Consider the following 25,073-nt stretch of genomic DNA (forward strand, 5'->3'; position numbering starts at 1 on the left):
AAAGAAAAAAAAACAAAAATCATAACACCTTCTTAATTGTGAATACAGTCCAAGATATCCTGTAAAATAATAAACAAACAATTAAATACATCAATGCCTGGTTTCAACCCCTGCCTCCCTTCAGCAGTGGTAGCTGAGCATCCATTTACTACTTGGGAATGAGAACACTACATTAAGCCCTCAGTGAATCTTTATTATCTGCAAGTCAAAAAAAATAGGTTAAGCCAGCTATCCAAACAAGCTTCAAATGAAGCAGATCACAGAACTCAGATCTCTCCAGTGAGGAAATGTATGTAGTTAAACAAGATGTGCAACTAAAATACTTATTTAAAGAGTCAAGAAAACTAAGAGAAAAACACTTCAAGAAAGAAAATCTAGCATCCTTTCTTTCTGCATATTGTAAAAGGGCGTTTTGCAGATTGTGCAGGATTAACAGGTTTGTGGACAATACAAAATTTGAAGTTCTGACACCATTACAGGTTCCTTAGATTACAAAAAAAAACCCCTTACGAAATACAATCCTTTTTGCTGCTTTTCCAGAATATACTCCATAACGTGTCAAACAAATGACTCAACTCATAATAGTACAAAACAATCTTTATTTTGAAAATATCTCACTGTGAATATTATCTACTACAGATTCCATAAAACAGTATTATCAGTTTGAATAGCTAGATTAAACTACAACTTTATTAAAAGATTAACTAAACAAAGTATTTAAAACACAGATTTGAATTCAAGATTTTATGTAACATGCAATTTCCAGGCTTCTGACAAGTTGGAATAACATTCATAAAGTGGTGAAAGAAGTATCAAGTATCATGCCAACTTATACCCAGTGCAACAGTTTTGAAGTCACCTTCACATCAGTTATGCCTGGTATTCCTCCCTGCTTCCAACATGCACCTGTTCACAGCAACTGAATTAGAGGCCACCAACTTGTCCCATACACCACATCAAAAAACAGACCAGCTAAACAGTTCAGAGTATGATTTCTAAACATAAAATATATATTCCTACTCTACAACATAGAAGTGTTAATCTGCTTTTCAGTCATTTAAAACCATTCAGATATTTATAAACAGATCACAGCCAAGGTATTTAATGTATTAGCTTCTACAGCACTTATTTTGGAAGCCAAGATTTTGCCTATCTAGTAAATCTACTCTGAATTTGCATCATGGAATTAGTGAAATCTGTGTCTTTACCGCTGCTACTCTTAAAAAGTTTCACGCTTTTGATTATACGTACTGGAAGAATGTGTACAGTACAGGGATCGTTCCATTATTATGGGAGAAATGACGTACAGCAAATCTTCCATTACACTATGGCTAATCATTATTGGCCATAAGTGATACATTCTATAATTATTTATCAAATGGATGAAAACATTATAATGTGCATGCACGTATGTATTTTTTAAAAGCAGAAGTAAGATACTCGGAGTCAAGAGATGGACATAAATAAAACTAAAGGCTTTCACAGGTGCAAAGTTGGCTCACAGGATCTCAAGTTGGTAAGAAAGCACAAAAAAGCGTTTGGAAATTCCACTGCTGTTTACTAGCCTCTGCAGTTACTTTTTGTTCCTCTAGCCTCTGCTTTTCTTTAAAATAACCTGCAAAAAAAGAAAAGTATATTTGCAATTGCTTGTATCTACATTACAATCCAGGCAGCAATAAGATCCAAAACAATACTTAGATATTCAGATCAGCGGCTCTTCTAGCCAGCAATCTGTTTCCAAGAGTGAAGTGACCAAGGGTAGAAGTCTATGGAAATCGATAGGAATAAAGGAAAAACATATAGAAATATGCCATATCAGAAAATATTAAAACTCATAACCAAGAACTTTGCAAAAATAAAAGACTCTACTTTATTTCCCCCCCCCCTTCCCCAAATAAATTGAATGCCAAGAAGTATCAATAGCACTCTCAAGTCCTCAGCATATTCCTTGTTGCTCTCATCTCATCGGGCCTAGACAAAAAGAAAAAAACTAGAATTTGAAATTACACAGCTATTACGCTCAGTTTCTGTTTGCAGTGCTTTACTTCTTCCCATATTAAAAGCGCCCAGACCCTTGGAAGGACATTTTTTGGTTTGGAGTTTAAGTTGAAAAATGAACTTCAAAGCCCAAGTGGGACCACTGAAGTGTTAACATTATTAAAATACAGGCAGTTTTTCCTTTCTTCTCATCTTAAAAAAAACATATATAAACGGAGCAAGAAATGTTCAAATAACATTAAGATTGCAGTTAAAAAGAAATTACAAATGCATAAGATTCCAACTGCAACATTAACTTGGCTACCCTACACATTCTGTATATATTTCTGTTACTATAGTAACAGAAACTATCAAACTAAACATTTTGCTAGAAGAAAGAAAGACCGAAGATAAACAGAAGCCACAGGACCAATATATCAGGTGCCACTGAGTGTTACTCTTTTAGTTTGCACAGCGGCAGAAGGTGGTTGAACAGCTAACTCAGTACATCAGACTGAGTTCCTTCAAAAAACCCAGACAAAGAAGATTTAGGTTAGATTTTAGGAAGAAATTCTTTATTCAGAGTGGTGAAACACTGGCACAGGTTGCCCAGAGAAGCTGTGGATGCCCAATCCCTGGAGGCGTTGACAGCAAAGCTGGATGGGGCCCTGGGCAGCCTGATCTGGTGGATGGGATCCCTGTCCATGGCAGGGAGTTGGAACTGGGTGGTCTTTAAGGTCCCTTCCAAAGAAAGCCATTCTATAATTCTAAAGCAGACATATATCTCCAAGTGAAGTCAGCTGCAAAATACAACAGGACTCCAGACACACTTTGACACCAATTCTTTCTAGGGAGAGAAGACTGTATAATCCCTTCACCTTTCACTTATTCTACACATACACAGAACTTTAGAGTTCTGTAACACAGACAGTTCCTCCTTCACATACATTCACACAGCAATATTTACGGTGAACCCACGTATTAATTCATATCTTAATCTTCTCTTAGTTCTTCCCTTGTTGGACACAACATCACACATAGTTTATTTGCTCAAAAAGTATAAGCACAAGGCTACAAGAACCCACTTAAAACACCTTTCAGACTAAGGTAAGAATTGAAGATGCAGATTTGAACTCTCCTCCACTTGCTCCACAAAGCTTAATTTACATTATTTCAGTTAAGATATTAATTTGGCATTAATTTGAAATTCATCTGAAATAAAAGATCCTCCAACTTTGGAACCTGTTCCAGTTCCATAAAGCCCAGACTCTTCCTCCTCCATCCCAAAGCCGCAACATCAAGTAGCAACAAGCTTTAGGTTTGCTTGTCACAGCTGTTCATAGGCAGATGCAAACTCTTCCTACCCATTCGCAATAAATGTGTCCCCTGTCAAAGCAGCAGGGAGCTATAGGACTAAACAGTCTTATAACACACAGCAGTTATGAATGCATTTGCCAGTGTCGTGCCAGTCACGACCACATAGCTTTCAGCCCACATATGTGCCAGTAGACTTCAGCAAAGACATACCTGCATATTGCAATATGAGTTTAAACACAGAATAATTTCATAAAAATAGGACTATATGTATTGGCAAGTTAATTCAATGTCTCGGTGACATTTTTACAAGCTTTGGATTATAGTTAAAAACATTAACACTCAGAAAACTTATGCGTATGCTGTTGCAATATATTTTATATTGAACAGAAAATGAAATACTAAAAATGCCTTATTACCTTTGCCGCAGCTACAGTATGCTCAGGTTTAATTACTTTACTTTTGTTCTCAAAAGCATTCGTCCTGGTTTCTTCTGCCAGCCGCTGGAGAAACAACAAGAAGCTCAAATGTACCTTTAAAAGAAGAAGAAAAAAAAATCAGGAAGGATTCAAACAGTTCATAGACAGTTTTGTTAGAGGTTCACTGTTAGAGACAGAATTCCTATATTTGATTGCTCTCAAATACCCAAAGAGTCCTCTCAGGAAAACAAAGTTCCACTCTATTCAAGTCTTAATACATACTCATGAAAGAACAGACAAAGTTCTTGTTAAATTCTGAAGATTGCTTTAGAAGAGATCACAGAATCACAGAATTGTAGGGGTTGGAAGGGACCTCTAGAGATCACCAAGTCCAACCCCCCTGCCAAAACAGGCTCCCTACACCACGTCACACAGGTAGGGTTCCAGGCGGGTCTTGAATATCTCCAGAGAAGGAGACTCCACCACCTCCCTGGCAGCCTGTTCCAGTGCTCCGTCACCCTCACCATAAAGAAGTTCTTGCGCACATTCGTGTGGAACTTCCTGTGGTACTTTCATCCCATTACCCCTAGTCCTGTCCCCACACACTACTATGAAAAGAGACCAGCCTCACCACTATGGCTCCCACACCTCAGGTATTTATAAACCTGGATCAAATCCCCTCTCAGCCTTCTTTTCTCAAGGCTAAACAGACCCAGTTCCCTAAGTCTCTCTCATAGGGGGAGATGCTCCAGGCCCTTCACCATCTTTGTGGCCCTCCGCTGGACTCTTTCCAAGAGATCCCTGTCCAAGACATCATAGAGACATCTAACAGAAACAAGATTTGTGTTTATATTAGCAGGGTTGTTGTGGGTTTTTTGTTTTTTTATTTGGTAATGGATAAACCAACAGATCAATTGGAAAATCAGAAGCCTTTTTGTGTACTAGTAGATCTAATCAGCTTCTAGTGACTAAACCAGCCAGGCTGTTAATGAAAAGCAAATTCATCCCTGCCTCATCACCACACATCACAGACAAGTTCAAGGACTTCTTCCTTTTTCCAGCGCAAAGGAGCACTGACATAAATTTCTCTAGCACAACTAACGCATCATTGTCACGAGGCTCCATCCATTTATTCCCAGCTCATCATTTAGCCCTTCTACATGATTCCAGTTCGATACACAGTCCTGCTCTGTTCAGTATCAGAATTTCAGCAAACAAAAAACTCCAAAATTTATTATTAAAAACTACCATTTAAAAATACCTTTAAGTGGCCCAGCATTATACTGACCTTATATGAAGCATTTTAATAGCTCAGCATTGAAAACTGGCAATAGCGCCTATTGTCAATTAAACCTTCAAACACGAACTTTGTTTAGTACAGCACACAAAGTATTTCTTCTATCAAGAGCTCAAAAACATTAGTGGAACATAACAATTATATATATGAATTTGGGGACATCCTTCCTCTGCCATCATATCTTTTTAGACCAAACAACAAGCTACAATTTGGAGTTCATCAGAAATAGTTTGGCAGTTTGGAGCAGAAATCTGTTGTAACAGGTGTTTTAATACTCAAATGACAAACAATTCTAAGTCTGCTGAACTAAGAGAATGACACTGTGCAGTAGATACATTTATATTTTTGTATTTGGAAGCATCTACTACAATACTACAAAGCAGATGCTCAGGCAGGTTCACTTTGCAAAATATCAAAGCTGCTTTAAACTTATCCTTAAGTTCCTCATGAAAAAGTTACCACAGGGAAATATATATATATCTTCAGTGATAAATATTATGAAGTGTCAAACATTATAAATCTCACTATTAGACTCATTAACAGAGGTCAGATTCCAAGGAACAACCTAAGGGAGAAGGGGGAACAAAATCTTTCCATGCTTCATTTCTTCATGCTGAGACACTGTTTGCCAGGACTAACAAACTACTGATGAGGACAAGCTCCCTCATTTTGTGTTGACGATAGAACTTACAAACAATTTCTTGGAAAATATTTGCCTTCAATACTCATTAGGCTCTATGCAGATCACAAAGACAAAAGTGGTCACTCAATGCTTTTCTGCAATGTAAGTACAAACCTGTATTTCTAGCATCTAGCAAGTGGCTGAGTTTCTGTTTTTCTTCTATAATTTCAAGCTAGAACAATGTTTACACAGCTTGTCTCAGACAGCTGAGTGGGAGTAGGTAACATTCAAACCTGAGCCTTTACCTGTTCATTTCTTCACTAGGAGAGTGGTTAGGCCCTGGAACAGGCTGCCCAGGGAGGTTGTGGATGCCCCGCCTTGGAGGTGTTCAAGACCAGTTGGACGGGGCCCTGGGCAACCTGATCTAGTAAAGGTGTAGTTTCGTGGCCTTGCCAGCAGGGGGTTGGAACTACATGATCCTTGAGGTCCCTTCCAACCCAGGTCATTCTGTGATTTCAAAAAGGGATGTAATTGAATCCTAAACATGTTGGAGAAACCTCAACATTATTTTTATCACTACAAATATATTGTCATATTCCTTCAGTAAGGAAGTAAAGGGAGGGATGCCCACTTATCCTTTTTTCAGACAGCCACACTTCCTTGAAGCCAAGGTAACGTGACCACAGAAACACAGACCAACTTTATCGGAACTACAAAGAATGTATTAATTCTGCAAGTTTGTTTAGTTCCCACTGCATCCCACTGAATAAGCCTTGAATGGTTCTGAGCATGAGTAGAGAGAGGTGAGGTCCTTAGTCCACACCATCCAGATAGCAACAGCAACAGGAAGATACATTCTGTTATTAGGCAAATTAGAAAAGTAGGTAGTGTTTACAGTCAAATATAAATGCTGTCATGTAAGCACCATATCAATCTAGTTATATGCATAGACATAGTTTATTTGGTATATCTGCTTTGAGCTTACATAGCCAGACACCAACCTTCAGGATTCTGCCATGCATCGTTCATTCATACAAAATACATAGTTCAGATTAGTCATAATTCAAATCATACAAATATACACATTACTGCCCTTGGAATCACACACGGCTAAGAAACAAAAACACATTACAGTCAAACTAATTCAGGCAATTAAATCACTTCACAAGTATATTTTTATACACAGATAGTTCTTTCCTCTGCAGCTACCACAGGTTCTCCAAAGGTCAGGTTCCTTTGTGCAGTTGAGCGTTATTCCAGCAACATAAACCCTGTGACAAATCTGTTACTGCAGGTCAGAATGTTTTGGCTCAGCTTTTTCTGACTTGCTCCGTAAGGCTCTGTTATCCCCTACACCTTTTCAGGGGATACTTTTAACCCATGGATAGGATCCCAACACTTATTCTCATTAGATGACTAAAAAGACATTCCAGACCTTAGTTTTACTGATTCAAGACCCACCGACAGCCCAGCAACTCATTAATCACAGTTGTGCTGAGTACCACCTGCACACCAAAACCACTCGAAATCAACAAACTTCTGTGCGTTAAGGTCACTTACAGCAGACTCCTTTCTCTCAATCCATCTGCACCAAACTCTCGGAACAGCAGCGCATACTTGTGGAGTGACACAATGTTTACACGTAACCCTGTCCCTGAGTCCCTACACTCATTGTTAGAGAAAAACCTACACCATATTAGAGCAGAAATGTTACATATACATATCAGCCACACGACTGCACTAACCAGTTTCCCACCTTCCCACCAAACCTGCTCCCTCTCTGCTTGCACAATACTGTATCAACACTGTTAACAACCTCCTGTCACCCCACTATTATCAACAACTCCCACCGTTCCAGCACATACAACCCACCAGCCCGGGCCACTCCGGGGATCAGATTAGAACTCTTCACGATGGCCCACAGGGCTCCAACCGGGAACAGACGCAGCCAAAAGCACCACCGACCAACCCCACACACAACGACCCAAAGAATCACAGAATGACCGGGTTGGAAGGGACCTCAAGGATCATGTAGTTCCAGCCCCCCTGCCTGGCAGGCCACCAAACATACACATTTACTAGATCAGGTTGCCCAGGGGCCCGTCCAACCTGGCCTTGAACACCTCCAAGGACGGGGCATCCACAACCTCCCTGGGCAGCCTGTTCCAGGGCCTAACCACTCTCCTAGTGAAGAACTTCCCCCTAACATCCAACCTAAATCTTACCTCTTATCACTTAAAACCATTTCCCCGTGTCCTGCTATTGTCAGCCCTTTCGAAGAGTTTACTCCCCCCCCCCCACCCCACAACCACCGGGGCCTCAGCCGGCTCCTGGCTCGTCGGGCTCCCGCCTCACCAGCAAGTCGGTGTTGGCCGCCAGACGTAAGTGAGGCTTGTGCTTCTTTATGATCTTCCTCAAAGTGCCGCGGGACACCGTGCGCCTCATCGTCTTCCTCCCCCTTTCTCCTCCTTCTCCCGCCGCCGTGACAAGGCCCAGCGCCGCCCGACAACGTTCGAATCCGCCGCCGTGGCGCAGTCGCGCTGCCGCCGTGACGCACTTCCCAACGGCCCAGCACAGCGCCGGGCCGGGGCGGGGCTGCCCTGCTGCGGTAGTGCGTAGTGCCGGTAACCAGCCGCGGTCGGGATTGAGGGGAGCCGGAAGGCGCTTCTGCCCTGAGATGCGTTGCACCTCCGTGTTAGCGGCCGCTGTGTGCTCTGCACGTTCCCTAGTCCCGGCTCTCCCCAGCCCCACGGAGACGCGGACTTTCGGGTCCCGAATCCCGTAGTTGTCGGCTCGCACGTCGCCATCCGCTGGTCGAACGGGAGGGCCGGATGGAGTGAGAGCAAACCCGACCCTGTGCTGGTGTCACACGGGTCGGCAGGGCACTGTAGTGCTCCTTTGCTACGCAAGAACCTGCAGTGCAAGCCGCTTCCATTATAACCTAGTCGAAACTTTAGCCTGTGAGACAGAAAAGAACACGGCAGTCTCTTGACTGCCTTTACCTGGTGTGCAGAATGTCCCCAGAATGGAGGGAATGTGCCTCCTAACGAAGCCTTGGGCCCACACCCGTGGGTCTTAAGCAAGCGTTTTACATGTGCAATAGAGTTTGCTTGTAGGGAGCAGTACAGCACCTGTGTTTCCTACACAGTTGCCTGTGTCATATTGCTGGGGGATGTGATGCCAGGGAGTGCAGCCTGTGTAGGCTGCAGGTACCAGGGCTGCATTAGCACTATAAGCCTGCACAGAAATGAGCCCAGAGAGCTTGTCGTGCTCTGTACAAACACCTGGGCAAAATACACCCAAATGTAACCTACACATGTAGACACACTCATTCTCAAAGCAGCCACCACTTTAAAGTGACACCCCTCTCTCACATCCGTCCCTGCACGTCTCTTTCGGCAGACGGATGCAGCTGACTGAATACAGGTTTCCCCACCGAGGGGCCCCTGTAGCTTGGCATTCTCACTGCATTTGGTCTCTGTGTACTTAGTTGGAGAAAGGGTCAGGATTTCATACTGAGGTATGGAGCTTTTCAGCATATTTATTAGTTGTTGGTTTTTTTTGTTGTTGTTTTCTTTGGCCTCTGAGATGTTTGCAAATTAAAATGTTAAGTCAACGAGATAAATATATTACCTTCATTTTAATATATCAAAATTATCAGCGCGTTGAGACGAGCTGGTTTCGTTAAAGTATACTATTAGATCTGCATGATTTGGTATTTTAGTTAATTTTGCACAAAATGTGGCCCAAGTAGAAGTATGATATCTGACAGCGGGAGAGAATTTAAGATCTGCCAGTTCTTCATACTGTGTTGGGTATTTGAAAATCATGCTTTGTTCTTTCAGCTCTGACTGTCACTGGTCATTAATCATCAACAACACAGAGCCTGAAATCGGGGTCTCGTATTTTTTCTGTAAAAGGATAAGCACTAAAACATAGCTTTTTTTTCTTTCTTTCTTTCCCGCAGCTTAATAACAATCACAGTTACTGGCTCAGCTGCACTGACAGAAGTAAACATTTGTTTTGCCACTTAACTAAATGCACATGACTCAGAGCTACATAGGGTCGTATGCTGTAATGTACACATTCTACACATAGAGAATTGCATCAGGATCAACGATAATTCATCATGTCAACAAATTCAAATTTACAGTAGTTCACAAGGCTTTACTAAACTGAGAATGGGGCCTTGCAGTCTTGTACAGTCAGTAGTGTGGGCAGTCATTTTACAAACTATATGAGTTGCAGAACTGCACTATAAGTCTAAAGCTATTAAAATGTGCAATACAGATTTGAAACTCTGAAGTGACTTGCGTAAAATACCACTGAGAATCAACACTTGTAACTGCATCTCCAGTCATGTGTTTACTGTATGGATAATATTGACTGAGTAATTAAATCTCTTATTAAGTCTAATAGACCTGTGTTGGTTCTGACAGTTTTCTATTTCCAATGGACTATTCTTTGGTTTTAACTATAGAAAATAATAATTTAGAATGCTGTCGCAAATCTATCCATGTACAAAATTTTCTTTCTTTTTACAGTTTCAAAAATGTATGATATTAATTACTGAAAGCAATTGAAAACAGAGGTCCAATGCAAAAGTGAATTATTAATTATAGGTTCTGGTCTACTGAGTGAACATGAAGTTCTATAGATAAAATTTCTCCTTCAATATGTATTTTACTTTATTCCCTTTGGCCATAAATATTTTTGTGAATATGATTTCTGAATAGATAAATACAGAAAAAATGCAGTACAAGAAAACATTACATATTTATTGCTGTGGACAAAAATGATTTTACAAATTAAACTAAATTCCATAAAAATCACAATTTTCAAAATATTTCACTTGTACTAACGTATGGATTAATAATGCATTACAGTAAATCACAGAGCGACCATAAACTCACATTATATTATGATTTTGCACAACTGTTTTCCTTTTTTTAACTTTCTGATGGAATTAATGTTCTGATGTAACGCTGTAATGAAAAAAATATATATAAATAGCTAAAAGAACCTTGCAAAATGTGTTGTAAATTAATTCTGGAAACACTGAAATTGTTAATTTTGTCATGCTTTTACAGCCTTCTCTTAAAAGGTATTTGTGTGCATTTTAGATACATTTGAATGTGTTTCAGGTTCAAAATTATAGCAGCTTTGCAACCGTTTTCTACATGCAGCTTCATTATTTTCAAACAAATGTTTCGAAGAATTTCAACAAACAACATTTCAAGAATTTTAGGGGTTTCCCTTTTTTTTTTTTTTTTTTTTTTTAAATCTTCATTTTTAAACACAGAGTAGTTCATTTTGTGAGCTGGATGCGTTTTGTGGCTTCGGCTGCAGCACACGATCGTCCGAGATTTCCAGGAATATTTAACCGTGTTTTAGAACTAAGTGAGCCATCTAATACTGATGACGAGAACTGGGGAATTTAGTAGTTAAAACTCCACCATCCAGCTCTGACTTCTTCAAGTAAACAAACAGCCTTTGCAGTGTTTGAATCGAGGCAATTTCACTAACATACTTTTGTCAGCTTTGCTTCCAGATTATGTGTATTTCTTGAAAACAGCTTAGTACATGCTAAGAAGAGGCCTAGCTTGCATCCATCATTACTGAACTACAAACCAGTAAACATTTTATTTTCCATTTCTGTAATGGAATGGAGGATTTTAAAGACTAATTTTACCCTCTCTTCTAATACATTGTAAATTGAAGCAAGTGTGGTGTTTGGAAATTAAATTGAAAATCGGGGTTTCATTTCTGTTCTGAAGCTTTTATGAGCCCATCTCAGTTGTTAAGTGAGTTATTTTGTTTCTGGATTCTGACATCTTCAGACAGGCTCTTCATCAGCTCTTCATCAACTCGTGATTTTAGTTATAAGGAATGCTGAAGAGCTCTATTTTAAATGTGCGATACCTTGACATTAATAATCACATTTTATAGATTCTTTGTAAGCCAAAGGTCCCTTGGTCTTTTCTCTGCTCATACAGTGTGTGTTAAACCTTTTCTGGTGCTAATCCAGTTTCAGTAGCTGATGAAAGACTGTGAAAAGTATCCTGGATAAGAATGTCAAAGCCTAAAATCTTTTGATGTGTTCTTCAGTGATGAAAAGATATCTCTAAAACAGAACATAACAATTCAGCAAAAGTAAACTCTTCTATAATGTAGTTGATAGGCTTGATCTTAGTGGTTGGAGGTATGCATGCTGAGTCTCCTATTACACCTGTATATTCTTTCTTTTGAATGTAGGATAATTCAGGTGTGGTTGAAATCTGTAGAGAAATAATAGAAAAAGAAAATACAAAGGAGTAAATTGTATGTTTTTCTCTCCTCCGTGGAACTTATGCGCATCTCCTGCTAATAAAAGAAGGTGTAGACGGCAACTTTGACAAGAAACTTTTCTCTTGTGGCTATTGCTATCAATAATATGTCAGTAATTTGATTGCAATGGTGAGTACTAGCAGCTCAAAGAGAAAGACAGCTCTCTTTTTTGTTTTGCCTTATTTCTATCTATTTTCAAGCCCAGTGTTAAACAGTGAAAATAAGAAAGGCACAATGCCATAAATTATATATGAGATTCACACTATTTGCTGCTTTTAGATTTTACAATTCAAGCTTCAGTTCTTCAGGATATTGGATATATCAGACCTCTCAAGGCTGTGCTGAGCCTGCCTAACATCAGTTGACTTCTGTACAAGCAAGAGACTGTCCCTCAGCCTGGTGTAACAGTTGGAACAGCATTCATAAAAACAGTAAGGGCATATTAATTACAGCTCAGTAGTCACTCACTTGTAGAGATATTACATTCTTACTATTAAAAAAAAATAAAATAAAAATAGAGAAGTATAACATTTACACATTTTTTACAGTAATTTAATGTAGGATCACGTTGATGGTTGATGCATATATAGGATTGCATAGGTATATACATCAATGCTTATTTCCATTTAATTCTGTAAGAGAAAGTTGATTATTTCTGATGTTTTCCAATGGAATTCATAAAGTTGAGTAAACAGTAGAAGCAAATACATTTCATCAGGTACCCACTTGACTGCATTCCTGTAACATTTGTTGTGTCACTTTTAGATTTTTGGATTATTTATGTTGTGCTCCTAGATTTACTGAGGCAGACCCATTCAATTTCATGTCAGTAAAATGTCCTTCAAATTCTAGAATAAGTGATATTGTCATCTTCAGATGTGCTTTCCAAGGCTACATGCAGTCCAGAGGGATCTTCACCCTCCTCTAGTTGGATCAGCTAATCCAGACTTGCTAAGAAAAAGAACACCTTGTCTGAGAAACTTTCACAAACCTAAACAACATTCGGAAAAATACCTGTTATCTGCCTTCCAAAAGAAATTATTTTATACACACACATAAACAGAGAAGGAGAGCACGAAAGTTAGTGACATATCCTGATCTCTCAGTTTAACTGAAAGCAGATCAAATTAACATAATGTGATGAATGGTAATATGTAGTATCAATATAGAATTGAAAGAAAGATTAATATACTGATACATACTATTCAACTGCCAACTTTTTAGGGATATTTATCAGAAAGGGTAGATCAGAAGTGTTGATCATGAGAAGGCATTTTTTTCTCCACTTCGTTTTTCTCATGAAGGATAACTACATCTTTCAACCTCCCTTGAAGGTATGTTAACATTCACTTCCCGCAAGGACCATGTTTTTCTCCAATGGGATTTATTTTCAAAAAATCTAAATAAAAAAGGTAAATTTTGGAAGTGTACTGTTCCCATAAGCATAATAGAGAAAGAGAGAATACATCATTAGATAATATGTTGAATTATAGGTATTACTAAAACATTTTCTCTTTCAGCTAGTTAACTGCAACTTCTAGTCTTGGGGATGCAGTGTTATTTTTTATATATATCCCGCTATAAGGTGTATAGAAAGAGACTTCAAACATAAATTCTCTATTGAACAAAAAAAAAAATCTTCTATTACCTTACCATCATTTGATAATATTTGCAGATTCAGATTTGATTAATTGAGTGGTAATTTGCAGAGTGAAAGATGTTGTATATACATCATGTATGTAAAGTAACACCAGTAAGTAATGCTTAAATAAATGTAACTGACCACAGTTCTGTAAACAATCCACTGCTGATACAGGCTTTTTCTTCCCTTACAGAACAGGCATACTTTCTTCAAACAGTGCTTGACACAAAGGACAACTGAGAGTGCAACGCTTCAGGTTAATAAAATTAAAAGACAGCAGCTGTAATTGCTGCCTTGCACAGAGGCAAGACACTGCTTCCTCCTGAAAGAAACTGCATTGAAGCCATAGCTTAAGAATAACCATATTGTCTGAGGAGAAGCTATATCAAGTTTTCTTGATCTACTCAAACTGGTATGTGAGCATATTGTTAGAAGTATACATTGAAGCACAGAAGGCTATCTACCTGAGTTTACATAGTCTAACTTAAACTACCACAAAGCAAAAAAGAAAGGTCTTTTGCATGCAGAAATTCACACCCCTTGCATCATCACTGATACAATTATAACAAAACTAATGCACACAATGAGTCATAGCACAAATGCAAGAGAAAAGTGTCCTGGAAGAGAATCATCGGGAGAAAGTGAAAATAAAATAGATTTGTACAAGAATATGGAAAGCTGGGACTAGATGCTGGTTTTTTGGAGATTTTCTATTGTAAATGTCATTCAGATGAAGGTCCACACTCACTGGAATGTTCAGCTGTTTTGCACTTCTTCAAATAAGAAAAAAAACAGCTGTAAACCTAGCTTAACTCTCCAATTAAGCTGAATTTATGGCATCTTTACAATACCAGTGCAGAACAAAGCAGCTGGAAACAACAAGTAATTCTGATCCTAGCAATCCCTTTTTAGGGCTTTATTTGGCATTCTTTAGTCAGGCAAAACTTTGCCAGTTTGCCTAAGATTAAATTTAGAGGCCTCTGAGAGGCCTCTGAAGATTAAACAGAATTATACCATGGAACACATGTTCATAAATGCATAGACTTTAGATATTTCACTGTAACATATCTTGAGAAGATTAATTTTGTAGCCCAGTGAACTCAGAACTCTCACCAGTTTCTGTAGTTACCAGGATTACATCTTTTGTCAATTTTACCTTTCTTTGGTTTTTTTTGGTTTTTTTTGTTTTTAACAACAAAGTAAATTGACTTTTCTTTCCAAACTAAATTTAATAATAAGATTCTGTCACAGTTCTTACACTTGTGAATTATATGTGTGGGTGACAAATCTCCTTCTACCCTGCAGGACGCTACAGGAGTCCTGAGACACGATCCTGAAATATTTATAAAAAGAGGCCACTGGCATCAGTATGTTGATGTACAGTTCAATTCCATACAGCTTCTCTCTCTGATTGTCATTACAGGGAATAGTTTGAAATAGCTTTTATTCTTTTTATTTATTTAATTTTATTTATTTATTTATTTATTTATTTGTGTCTGTTCTGTATTTATCAGTCAGCTGCCTTTAGCAGACCCAAACAACAGAGGCTTGTTTGTTCATGATGGGACTTCCCTTTTTGATCTCATAGACTAGAGCTGTGCTAAGGAGTGTAGTGTTGGGCTTAGTTGCCAGTCTTAGAGCAAATGTGGCAGCTATGGCTAACCTCTCTTCCCCCTAAAAAAAAAAAATGGGTGAGCTACTCAATCCTGACTATTGGGGTCCATGTGCCATCTTCTGGATTGTGTCCAGGAGATGACTGGCAGAGTACTTGTTGCCTCATGCCACAGCTGAATAGTTATTGCTACTGTGTAGCAGTGTGCACCTGTAGCCATGAAACAATGAAGTAATAACTATGTGGAAGCAGTAACATTTGTCAGGAGGCTGAAATTCCTAAATAAGAAGTTGCATGTCTTAAATAAACAGGCTCAACTGTCCAACTCAGCAAAGAAACTGGTCTGTGCCAGGATTGCTTCTTGTTTTTATTTCTCACTCCAATGGGCCAGGAGCAGAGTTTAACAGATAGGTCTCTTCTGTGCTTGGGAATTGCCGCTATCACTGACCTACAAGATCAACTTTTTGTACCTTTTCTTGCATATCCTGAATCTTGTTCTGTTTGCCACTGCAGCATCATTTCACCAGGAAGAGCGGAAAGTCATTACCTACATGCTGAACAGCCTGATGTCTGCAAAAGGCTTCTGGGAGCTGGGGAATACAGTCTTTGGACCCAGAATGTAAGAAGGAAATGGCAAAGATCTTTCTCCTGGAGCAAATGTTCTCTATACGCAAAGGTATCATACAGAAGAGAAAGTAGAAAATAGTAGCTGCCAAATGGAGATACAGTCTAGTAAAATAAATGGACAGTTAGTTTGGTAAACAGCCTGGTACTAAACTGTGCTTCAGCCATTGATAACAGGTTTGTTGTTGTTGTTTGTTTGTTTGTTTTTCATTTGTTATTATGCCTTTAGAAGGTTTGCTTTAGAAGGGATCAGCCATGGAACTAAATTGTCCACGGTTTTTAAGCAGAACTGAGTCCTACTATCTGACACTCAGAATTGCTTGATGTCAGTGGGCATGCACAGGATATGAAATTTATTAAATCTTCTATGAAACAGTTTCATTTCAAAGCCTGACAATGTCTAACTCTTACGGGAAATTAGGGTGCAATAGTCCAGTAACAAAATTGAAGCTTTAAGTGAATACCTATAATCTGAGCATAAATTCACGGGAGAATGTGTTGTATGCATGTAGCTATATGTGCAAAAGAACTGAATTTCCCTACCAGCAGTGCCTGGATCCAGAGTTTGGATTTCAGTTCTTCTCTGTTCCATATATAAACCTGAATTTAGCAGTCAGATGAATAGTTCTGCATTCTGGGCCCATGAGCACTTCTTCATACAAGTTAAAAAACAGGTTTGGAAGTTCTCCTCTCTTTGGGAATATTTGATCCTAGAATTCCAGTTCTAGCATTTCTCTGATGGTCTGAAGTCTGCAAAACATGAGTGTCCTATATCACACAAAGAAAAAGGCTCAGTCAGATTCATCTCCCACAGGGGATATGAATTACTATGTGCATAACTAGATGATTAATGCGGTTTTATGCAGCTTTACCTTTATTCTGGTATGTCATAAATCTGTAGTACCACATATATGCACTAGTACCACATGCACTGTGCACATAAACACAATGTCTAATTTGATGTCTCAGAGACAAGAACATTTAGGTGATACAGTTCTATAAGGCAATATCCTCAAAAGTTACTGAGGTATTAGTTGAATATGTTTAACATGCATTCGTATCTTGCATTTCTTTTTAACAAAATTAGTATTTGAAATAAACTCAGTTTTTACTGCTACTCAAATAAAAGCCACAACCTGCCAAAGAATCAGAATCTTTTTCTGAATTTTGTAGGATCAGTTGCAACTTTAGCATCTAATATCTCTGTAAACCAATACCTTTAACTGTGTAATACGTAGTAAATACAGCTTGTCTTTTACAAGGTGTCTCCTAACACTGACTGTCAAATGAAGCACAAACATGTTAAAAGAAAGGCTCCTCAATAGCTTCATGAGTAGTTGTCCACTTATTCCAGAGATCAGTAAAATGTTTGGCAAGAAAAGCATGAACTGAACACAAGCATTCATTCACATGTCAAAGCCAAAATTGAAAACACAGTTCAGTGGAGTTCAAGGACAAGAGTGCTGGAAAGGCATTGTTGTAAATGAGTGCAACAAAACTGTACCACTCTCCACCTTCTGAATTGATATCATGTACAGCTACATTTCTGTACAGCAGTGTGCCTGAGTGCAACTCAGGAATGTGAAAACCTTCTCCTGTAGACAGGAGCTAAACACCAACCTCTGTATCAGTACATGGAAGAACAATTGCAGCTATGAAGAAAAAACACCTTTTCCCGCCACCCAGCTTGTCTAAAATCTTGTAGTGTGAAGGTGTGTTTTAAACATGACTTTGACGAGGTTGAATTTTGCAAACTAAAATAAAAGTAGATTTACTGCAGAGTTTAAGCTCTCTGGAGTTTTAACTGAGTGGCATACTTTATCAGTCAAACACAGGTGATTAGTTGAAAACAAAAATCTGCGAAGTTCTGTAAATTTAAGTCAGTGCCTGACACTTGGGTGCCCACACCTTCAAAATGAGCAGTGTGGGGACCCTGGAGTAATAAGCACAGCTGTTAAGACCATATCTGGTGTTAAGAGCACATCAAGAGTGTCCTTCTTCATATGGCTAGATAGTTTTTCCATCACTTGTACTTCAGTATTTCTGAAACCAGGTGTTAATTTTCAGGGGGATAGGAGGTTTCCAAGCAGCTGCCAGGATTAATATAGCAGCCAGCAGTAAACGCTGAATAAGCTTAGGTACAAAATGTGTACCATCTGGTTTCAGGAGTCTCTAGCCAAAAATGTGAGGCCAGTTCCTTTCATGTCGAGAAATCTTCCCTTCACTGGGAGTTGTGAAATGGATCTTACCTTTGCATTACCTTTTAATTCACAACTCAGAGGAAGATTTGAATAAGGGTCTTAAGAAAATGTTGTGTAAGTGAAAAATGGGAAACTGAAATAATGTTCTCAGTTCACAAAGATGAACACTATTTGACAGACTGAGATCAAGGTTCTTGCTCAGTCTCACAGTAGTCCAGTTTTCCAAGATTCTACTTCTCTATCTACCCATGCTCATCACAAACAAATTCTCCCTCAGAGTTGTCTCCCTGAACTAGTAAGTCAGTAAGAAGCTACAAAATGGTGCCAGTAACAATTGATTTAAGACCAGGGAAGTGAGGAATTTGGTCTCTCTTGTCCCTCAGTGAGGCAGTCCTTCTGGGTTCTTTAGGTGTTTTAAGAGATCAACTGTTCCACATCAAAAATAACTTTACTAAATAATCTGATAAAAGAGTAAGCTAAGACTGGCCTTGTACACAGACATGAGGTCAGAGGGATGTGTATGGTCTGGGCCAGTGTAGACACATTAGAAGAGATCCAAGCAGATCCAGGAATTCCACTAAAGAAATGTGGGAAAGGTGTGCTTCCTGCAAATCATTGTGTCCCTTCTCTCTCAGGCAGTCATAAGTAATTGATAATGTAGCTTTCTTATCAAAGCCCTGAAGATATTAACCTACTGACCCATTCAGAGAATTATTCATATCTCTGAGCTTTTTTATTTCTGGGTTATATATATATATAAAACACATATGATAAGAAACCACACAATCCTATTTTTCGTTTAGTATCATCACTGCTTTCAACACACTGATTAACTTGGTGCTTTAACTAGATGATTAAACCCTTTTGAAAAGGGGCTGTCATGTTACTTTATTTGGCTAGACCAGACTATAATGATTTCTCAGTCTGTAGGCATTATCACAATGTAGATAAAACAGCTATGATAGTCCTGTTACATTCCTGGTAATTGTGGGGTTTTCTACACTGTGGTGTACAGATAAAGTGAGATTTCCCTGGGGTCTGTACAGCAAGTTAGAATAGCTCTACTGTATGATCTAACTGCAGGTTTAGCGGAGATATATTTAGCGATGGGCAGACGAATAAAGAAGAGTCTAAACTGAGGCAGAAAAAAACCAGTTTTAAAAGCCTGATGTTTTTATTTGGTACCAGTATCCAAAAGACTTAATATTCTGTGGGTTTGTTCTGACCCCTTCTGTGGTTAGTAGTCAAAACACTTTTCTGTATATGTGTGTTATAATAATAAAGTGATAACCTTTCTGATATGCATCTCAGTAGTTTTTGATAATAGATTCCAGCCACAGAGCATTCTGAATTAACAAGTCCATCTATTCAGACTATTTTATAACGCACTGTAAGTAACCATTTCAGCAAAGGCAGTGATTTTTCTGCACTCAGGCACTGAAACATTAGTGGTAGTATAAATCCCATAGTATCACATAGTGTACTTTAAGAGAGAAATTTAGTCAGCTTAAAAAAATTTCAAAGGCTGTGGTCCACATTTCTAGTCATCTCCGAATTTATGATAAATTGTTGATCTACAGATAGAGGAGAGTCTTCTGTATTGTATTCGTGTAGCGTGAAGCATCTGTAAGCAATAACTTAGGTAACTGTAGTGCACTGATATTTTTCAAAGTGGTAACAAAATACACATCCAAATACCACTGTGTTTTGTCACTGGTGAACTGACTGCTATTCTGCAGAACAGTTGTCTCACTCTGAAGCTGTAGGCTCCACGTTTAAAAGAAGGACTATACCACGAACTGCAAAACCACTTAAATAACAGACATGCCACAAAGTCCAACTAGATCCAGAAGGCTTTCCTGTTACTAATTTTCATCTGTTTTATTATTTAATATATTTACTAGGGTCTATGTGGCTATTTCTAATGTTATGAAAGACACAGGGAGAAAATGATACCAAAAAAATACGGATCTTTATTTCAAGTTGTCTGGTATAGTTCCCAAAACTCACAAAACAATTCTATTACCAGAGAGAAAACATTTCAGTGAAAGCGAGTACATGCACAGTCTCTATCCAAGATGAAGAAGCAGAAATTTTATTACTCACTCTTCTTTGGTGTTAACAGCCAGAGGGAATACACTTTGGAAATCAATTTTCTCTTACGGGAACTCAATGTGGGTAGCTTCTTGATGTGTTCAGCTTCTGTATGGCCCAGATTCAGCAAGACACTTAAAAGTGCGTCTGACTGTTCATGTGGGTATTTAGGTATGCACTTAAGTACCTTGCTGAACCGGGGCTTGTGTTATGTCATATGTATTCACAAGGTCAGGCATGCAGGCTAATAATTTTTCCGTTTTTTATAGGTAGACCACAGATAAGTACAGTCACACCATACATTTGGAAGCACCTGCAATTGATTTATCAGATGTTGTTATCCAAGGCAATGGAGAATACCCAAGGCCACGGAAAATGTTCTGCTGGAGAAACATACTAATTTGCTCCTCAGTACAGATCCTGTAGACTGCTGAGAGGATCTGCATGGGCCAAACTTCAGGATAACAAAGTACCATTTTATTGAAATATGCTGCCTCAGTACGCAGCAGTTGCAGCCAGTCTCATGCCCTATTGTATTAGACAGCATAAGGAAATGTGAGTCCTGTGCTCCAAGTGACTCACATTATTAAGAAGTACTGCATGCCAGGGTTAAGGAACTGGAGAGCATACATTTGCCACAATGAAATGCTTAGCAAGATAAATCAAAAAGCAGATAATTTAGGAAGGAAAAATTAAGTGCATGACTGCTTTTTCCCTCTTTAAATTCTGGCTATTAGCCCAGGCATTAACCTATCTAACCCACAAGTGAATGAGTTGTTTAGGAAACACAGTGATTCCAAGCCAAAATCCGGGCAAAATTTTTCTATTTTCCCTGGAAGACAACATGTGTTTAAGATTGATTTCTAGACCACTCATCTGCTCTCTCATACTCTCTTCTAAAATTGTGGCACAGGAATAACTGTGCCAAGGGAACCAGTATTTGTGAGAATGCTGGAGACTCATACCTACTTCAGATTAGCCATGTTCTTTCCCTGTTCCACCGCTACCTACATTTTCACTGAATAAACTGCAATATCCCACTTTGCACTTTGCAAAGATGCTTACAAAACCTTGATTTAATACTGTATCTGAAGAAAACGACTGTCACAACTCAACCAAGAAGCTTAATCCATCTGACTAGTAAGTGCCAGTCAGTGCATGCATGGACATAACAGAACTTGAGTACACAAGAAATAAAAATACAAGAATATGGGAAGAAGCTGCAGATCCCAATAGGCATTAACACAATTTGAAGTTTCAATTCATCCACTGCTCACTTGTTTTATAATCATCTTCCTTGACTTACTTTCAGTCAGCTGTCACTGACAAAAGTAATTCTCATTATCTCCATATTGCCTCATCTCTGCTTCAGTCACTTTTTTCCAGTGTTATCTTTGTGTACTGAAATGTCACCTTTCTGATTTTTATTCAAACGTTCTGTAAAGTTGAGAACACCCCAAGAGTGCTAGTTTCTATTATAAGGTTGATTCACATCTCAGTGGTATGAAAATTCCTGGCTGTTTGCAAAAGATGACACATATGTTGTCATGGATTATAATAGTGGAAATAGTTCATGCTGACTAAATAAATTAGTAGAAGCTGTTTGAGCCATATTATGTTTTTTGTGTATAGTGGATACAACGCTGAATGAACAATGGAATTAAATGTGCATTAGAATGAATAGGAAAACATCAGAACTGTGTTGCATCTCGCCCACCTGCACTGTTTTTTATTCAGGTGATGAGATCTCTATGTATTTTGAACACTAGGACTGATATCAGCTGTGAGTTGAGGATAGGTGAACACACAGCAATGAAAAGAATGAAGCTGAAAATTAGGCCAGAAGATTGAATTCAGGATGGATTTATATCATTTGTTACTATTTTGTTCATCATGGTTGGCTGATAAACTATCAAGCAGGACGAAGTTCAGGAGGCTTGATATACTGTATGTTAAGTCTTTGTTGTTACAAGGTGAACTCCCTAACTCCAGCTCACTCTCCTTCTCTCCCACACTTTTTTTAATACAGAGGAAAGTTGAACTCCCCCTGCTTAGCTCCAGTACCTCTTAATGAGGGAGCTGTAACACTATGCAGTCGTCTCACCACACAGCAATCAGAATTTCATTGCTTCACACAGCTTGACTTATGTCAAAAAGGATGGTTAAAATTCACCCACATCCTGGAACCCCCCTGTTGAGTTAAGCAGATCACAACTTAACTACAGGAGGAATTTTTGTTGGTTTCAATTTTTAAATGGTCAAAGGGCACAAAGTATTATTCCTGAAAGTTCCTTCACAGACACTGTTCTTAGGATGCTGGCATGAGCAAAATGATTTACATATATATTTACAGAGGCACAAGTAAGAGAACTACACGTGCTAATAAAAAGAAACATAATTTACAAAAATACAGTCTGATCACACAAAATGGATTCTCTAGCCTATTATGGTTAATCAAATCTCCTGGACCAGCTTAATAGATTGTATTTAAGAGTGCAGCCCTACGTTTACAAAAATCAGAAGCAGAAGTTTCAACTGTAAATCGGAATCTCGGGAGGTAATGTTATTTATGTGCACTTGAACCAGCATTCCTGACACCTTCAAGATGAGCATCCTTGAATGCATACATATGCATTGCATGATCACTGTGATTCCTGCAAGAGGGAAAACACAAGCAAATATTATATATTATATATATTATAAAAAGACTTACTTATGTCTGCTGTAGCTCATCCTACCTTCCAAGAGTTTTCAGACATGCTTTCATTTTTAGTGTGTTTCTTCAACTGAACTTAAAACCAGGCACAAGAGAATGCTCTATTCAACTGTGAAAATATTGTATTGCATTACAGGAAGCTTCCAAGTTTATAAAAATATGAATGTCTTTGTAGTACAGAGGTAAAAGATTCCTATTACCCCAGTTACAAGAAAGTTCAAAGGATGTCATAAATAATTACCACTGAAATGATAATGTTATGGATATGTTTCTGCATATGTGGGGTCAACAGAAGGAAATGGCTCTACATCCGTGAAAAATTAATTATCCACAGAAAACCTGGATTGCCTATAAACAATAACCTCGAAACGAACATGTTAAATTATATTTTTAAATGTCCACTTGCTTAAAGATCATTTAAAGATATGAGGAATGACTGAGTAAATCAGTATTCTTTATTCTGGAGAAGAACTGATAAGTTAAAATACAAAGAATTTACAGAATTGTTAGTGGTATGGATGTAGATCATAGAATCATAGAATGGTTTGGGTTGGAAGGGGCCTTTAAGACCATCTAGTTCCAACTCCCTTGCTACAGGCAGGGATACCTCCCTCTATGCCAGCTTGCTCAGAGTCCCATTCAGTGTGGTCTTGAATGCTTCTAGGGAGGGGGATTCCACAACCTCACTGGGCAACATGTTCCAGTGTCTCACCACTCTCACAGAAGAGAATTTCTTCCTAATAACAGGAGAGCATCGAGTGAAGAATGTAAATCCTGATCCAAACAAACTGAAGAATCTGTTTCTTCATATAATGGTCTGTAGTGGATGTTGTACTTACATGAGTGTGAGGGGAAGCTAGATAAGCTAATGGAAGAAAAATCCATTACAACTAATTATATACATAGAATTTACAACTAATTCAGAAAATACATCACCAAGAGCTAGCATAAAGCTGGGAATCCTCAGGACATACTCATATTTGCTTTACACTGTCCTTTTCTCCACTTCATGGCATGTGAGGTAGTGCTCAGTGGTGCTGTGCCCAATTGTCAGGGACAGGACAATGCAAAACAGACTGGTCCTGCATGCTGCAAATCCCATCAAGTTTCCTACCCTAGGAGCTGTGAACAAACAGCCAATCACTTTCTGCAATATGAATCAACATTTCCATGCCAGCTCTATCTTCTTCATGAGAACAACATAGTATTCATTCTCTGCTTTAGTATTTACCAACAGTTCTGTCTGAGAAATGTAAGCACAGTCTGGAGACATGGTATTCTAGGGTACAGGCCTTATGGACAGGCTGACCTTATGGAAAGTTGGTCAAGGTGTGCAATGAGACCGACCGCTGGAGCCTCATCTCCCTGTCCAACAACAGTGGGAAGAACGTGGAGCTCTGAGTGCCTCTGAGGAGGCAGTTTGAGTTCAGTGTGGATTCCTTTCAGACCACTCACTCCAATTCTAATCCTCTTGGCACATTTCTCTCTCCACATCTCTTTTGAGGCAGGGCTCAAGGCTTCTGAAATGAGGGATGTTTGTGGTCTTCATTAGCATGGTCAGTGGTGTCTGTGTGCAGCAGCAGAAGAGGTTGCACTGGTTCAAGGTTCATTTAGCAAGGACAAATTATTTTTAAAAAAAAGCCCAGAGACTTAGACAGCGCAGCCACAAGCTAAGCAACCCTGTTTGGACAGAAGGCACCCTTTGGTGTGAAAATCAATAGCAAAATCAATGTAGCCTATGCATAACAACCACACAGCAATGTTGGCCCAGCACTGCCGAGCTCACAGCTCAGATGGTAGCAGTCAGAATACATGGGTAACCTGAGTGAGTTCAAACAGTACCTCCAAACATCATTTACCTCAAATGCAAGTTCTTAACATCTTCATCAACGACCTTGACGAGGGAATAGTGACCACCCTCAGCAAGTTTGCTGATGACATGAAGTTGGGAGGACTGGCTGACACACCTGAAGGCTGTGCTGCCATTCAGCGAGACCTGGACAGGCTGGAGAGCTGGGCAGTAAGAAACCAAATGAGGTTTAACAAAAGCAAGTATGGAGTCTTGCACCTGGGTAGAAATAATTGAGTGCACCAGTACAGGCTGGGGGATGACCTGCTGGAGAGGAGCTCTGCTGAGAGGGACCTGGGCATCCTGGTGGACGACAGGTTGACCATGAGCCAGCAGTGTGCCCTTGTGGCCAAAAAGGCCAATGGCATACTGGGGTGTA

General features: G+C 39.0%; 1 protein-coding gene and 1 long non-coding RNA gene across 6 annotated transcripts; one reads left to right on the plus strand and one right to left on the minus strand.

The window, feature by feature from the left end:
* Positions 1-672: 672 nt before the first annotated feature.
* Positions 673-8,212, minus strand: CENPW (centromere protein W). The gene is made up of 3 exons (XM_015858580.2): positions 7,985-8,212; positions 3,711-3,824; positions 673-1,615 (listed from the first exon to the last, which is right to left on the minus strand). The coding sequence occupies exons 1-3, from the start codon at positions 8,072-8,074 to the stop codon at positions 1,589-1,591; spliced, it is 231 nt and encodes a 76-aa protein (XP_015714066.1). The 5' UTR covers positions 8,075-8,212; the 3' UTR covers positions 673-1,588.
* Positions 8,182-23,246, plus strand: LOC107311759. Of its 5 annotated transcripts, XR_004306656.1 has the most exons (7): positions 8,182-8,253; positions 9,032-9,149; positions 12,236-12,387; positions 13,181-13,290; positions 13,792-14,010; positions 15,724-15,886; positions 20,399-23,246. It is a non-coding gene; the product is annotated as an uncharacterized LOC107311759 (long non-coding RNA). The 5 variants fall into 5 exon arrangements; XR_004306657.1 differs by having other exon boundaries at positions 8,227-9,149; positions 15,724-16,011; XR_001554223.2 differs by having other exon boundaries at positions 8,230-9,149.
* The last annotated feature ends 1,827 nt before the right edge of the window (positions 23,247-25,073 follow it).

Source organism: Coturnix japonica, chromosome 3 (genome assembly GCF_001577835.2).
Source record: "Coturnix japonica isolate 7356 chromosome 3, Coturnix japonica 2.1, whole genome shotgun sequence".
NCBI lineage: Eukaryota > Metazoa > Chordata > Aves > Galliformes > Phasianidae > Coturnix > Coturnix japonica.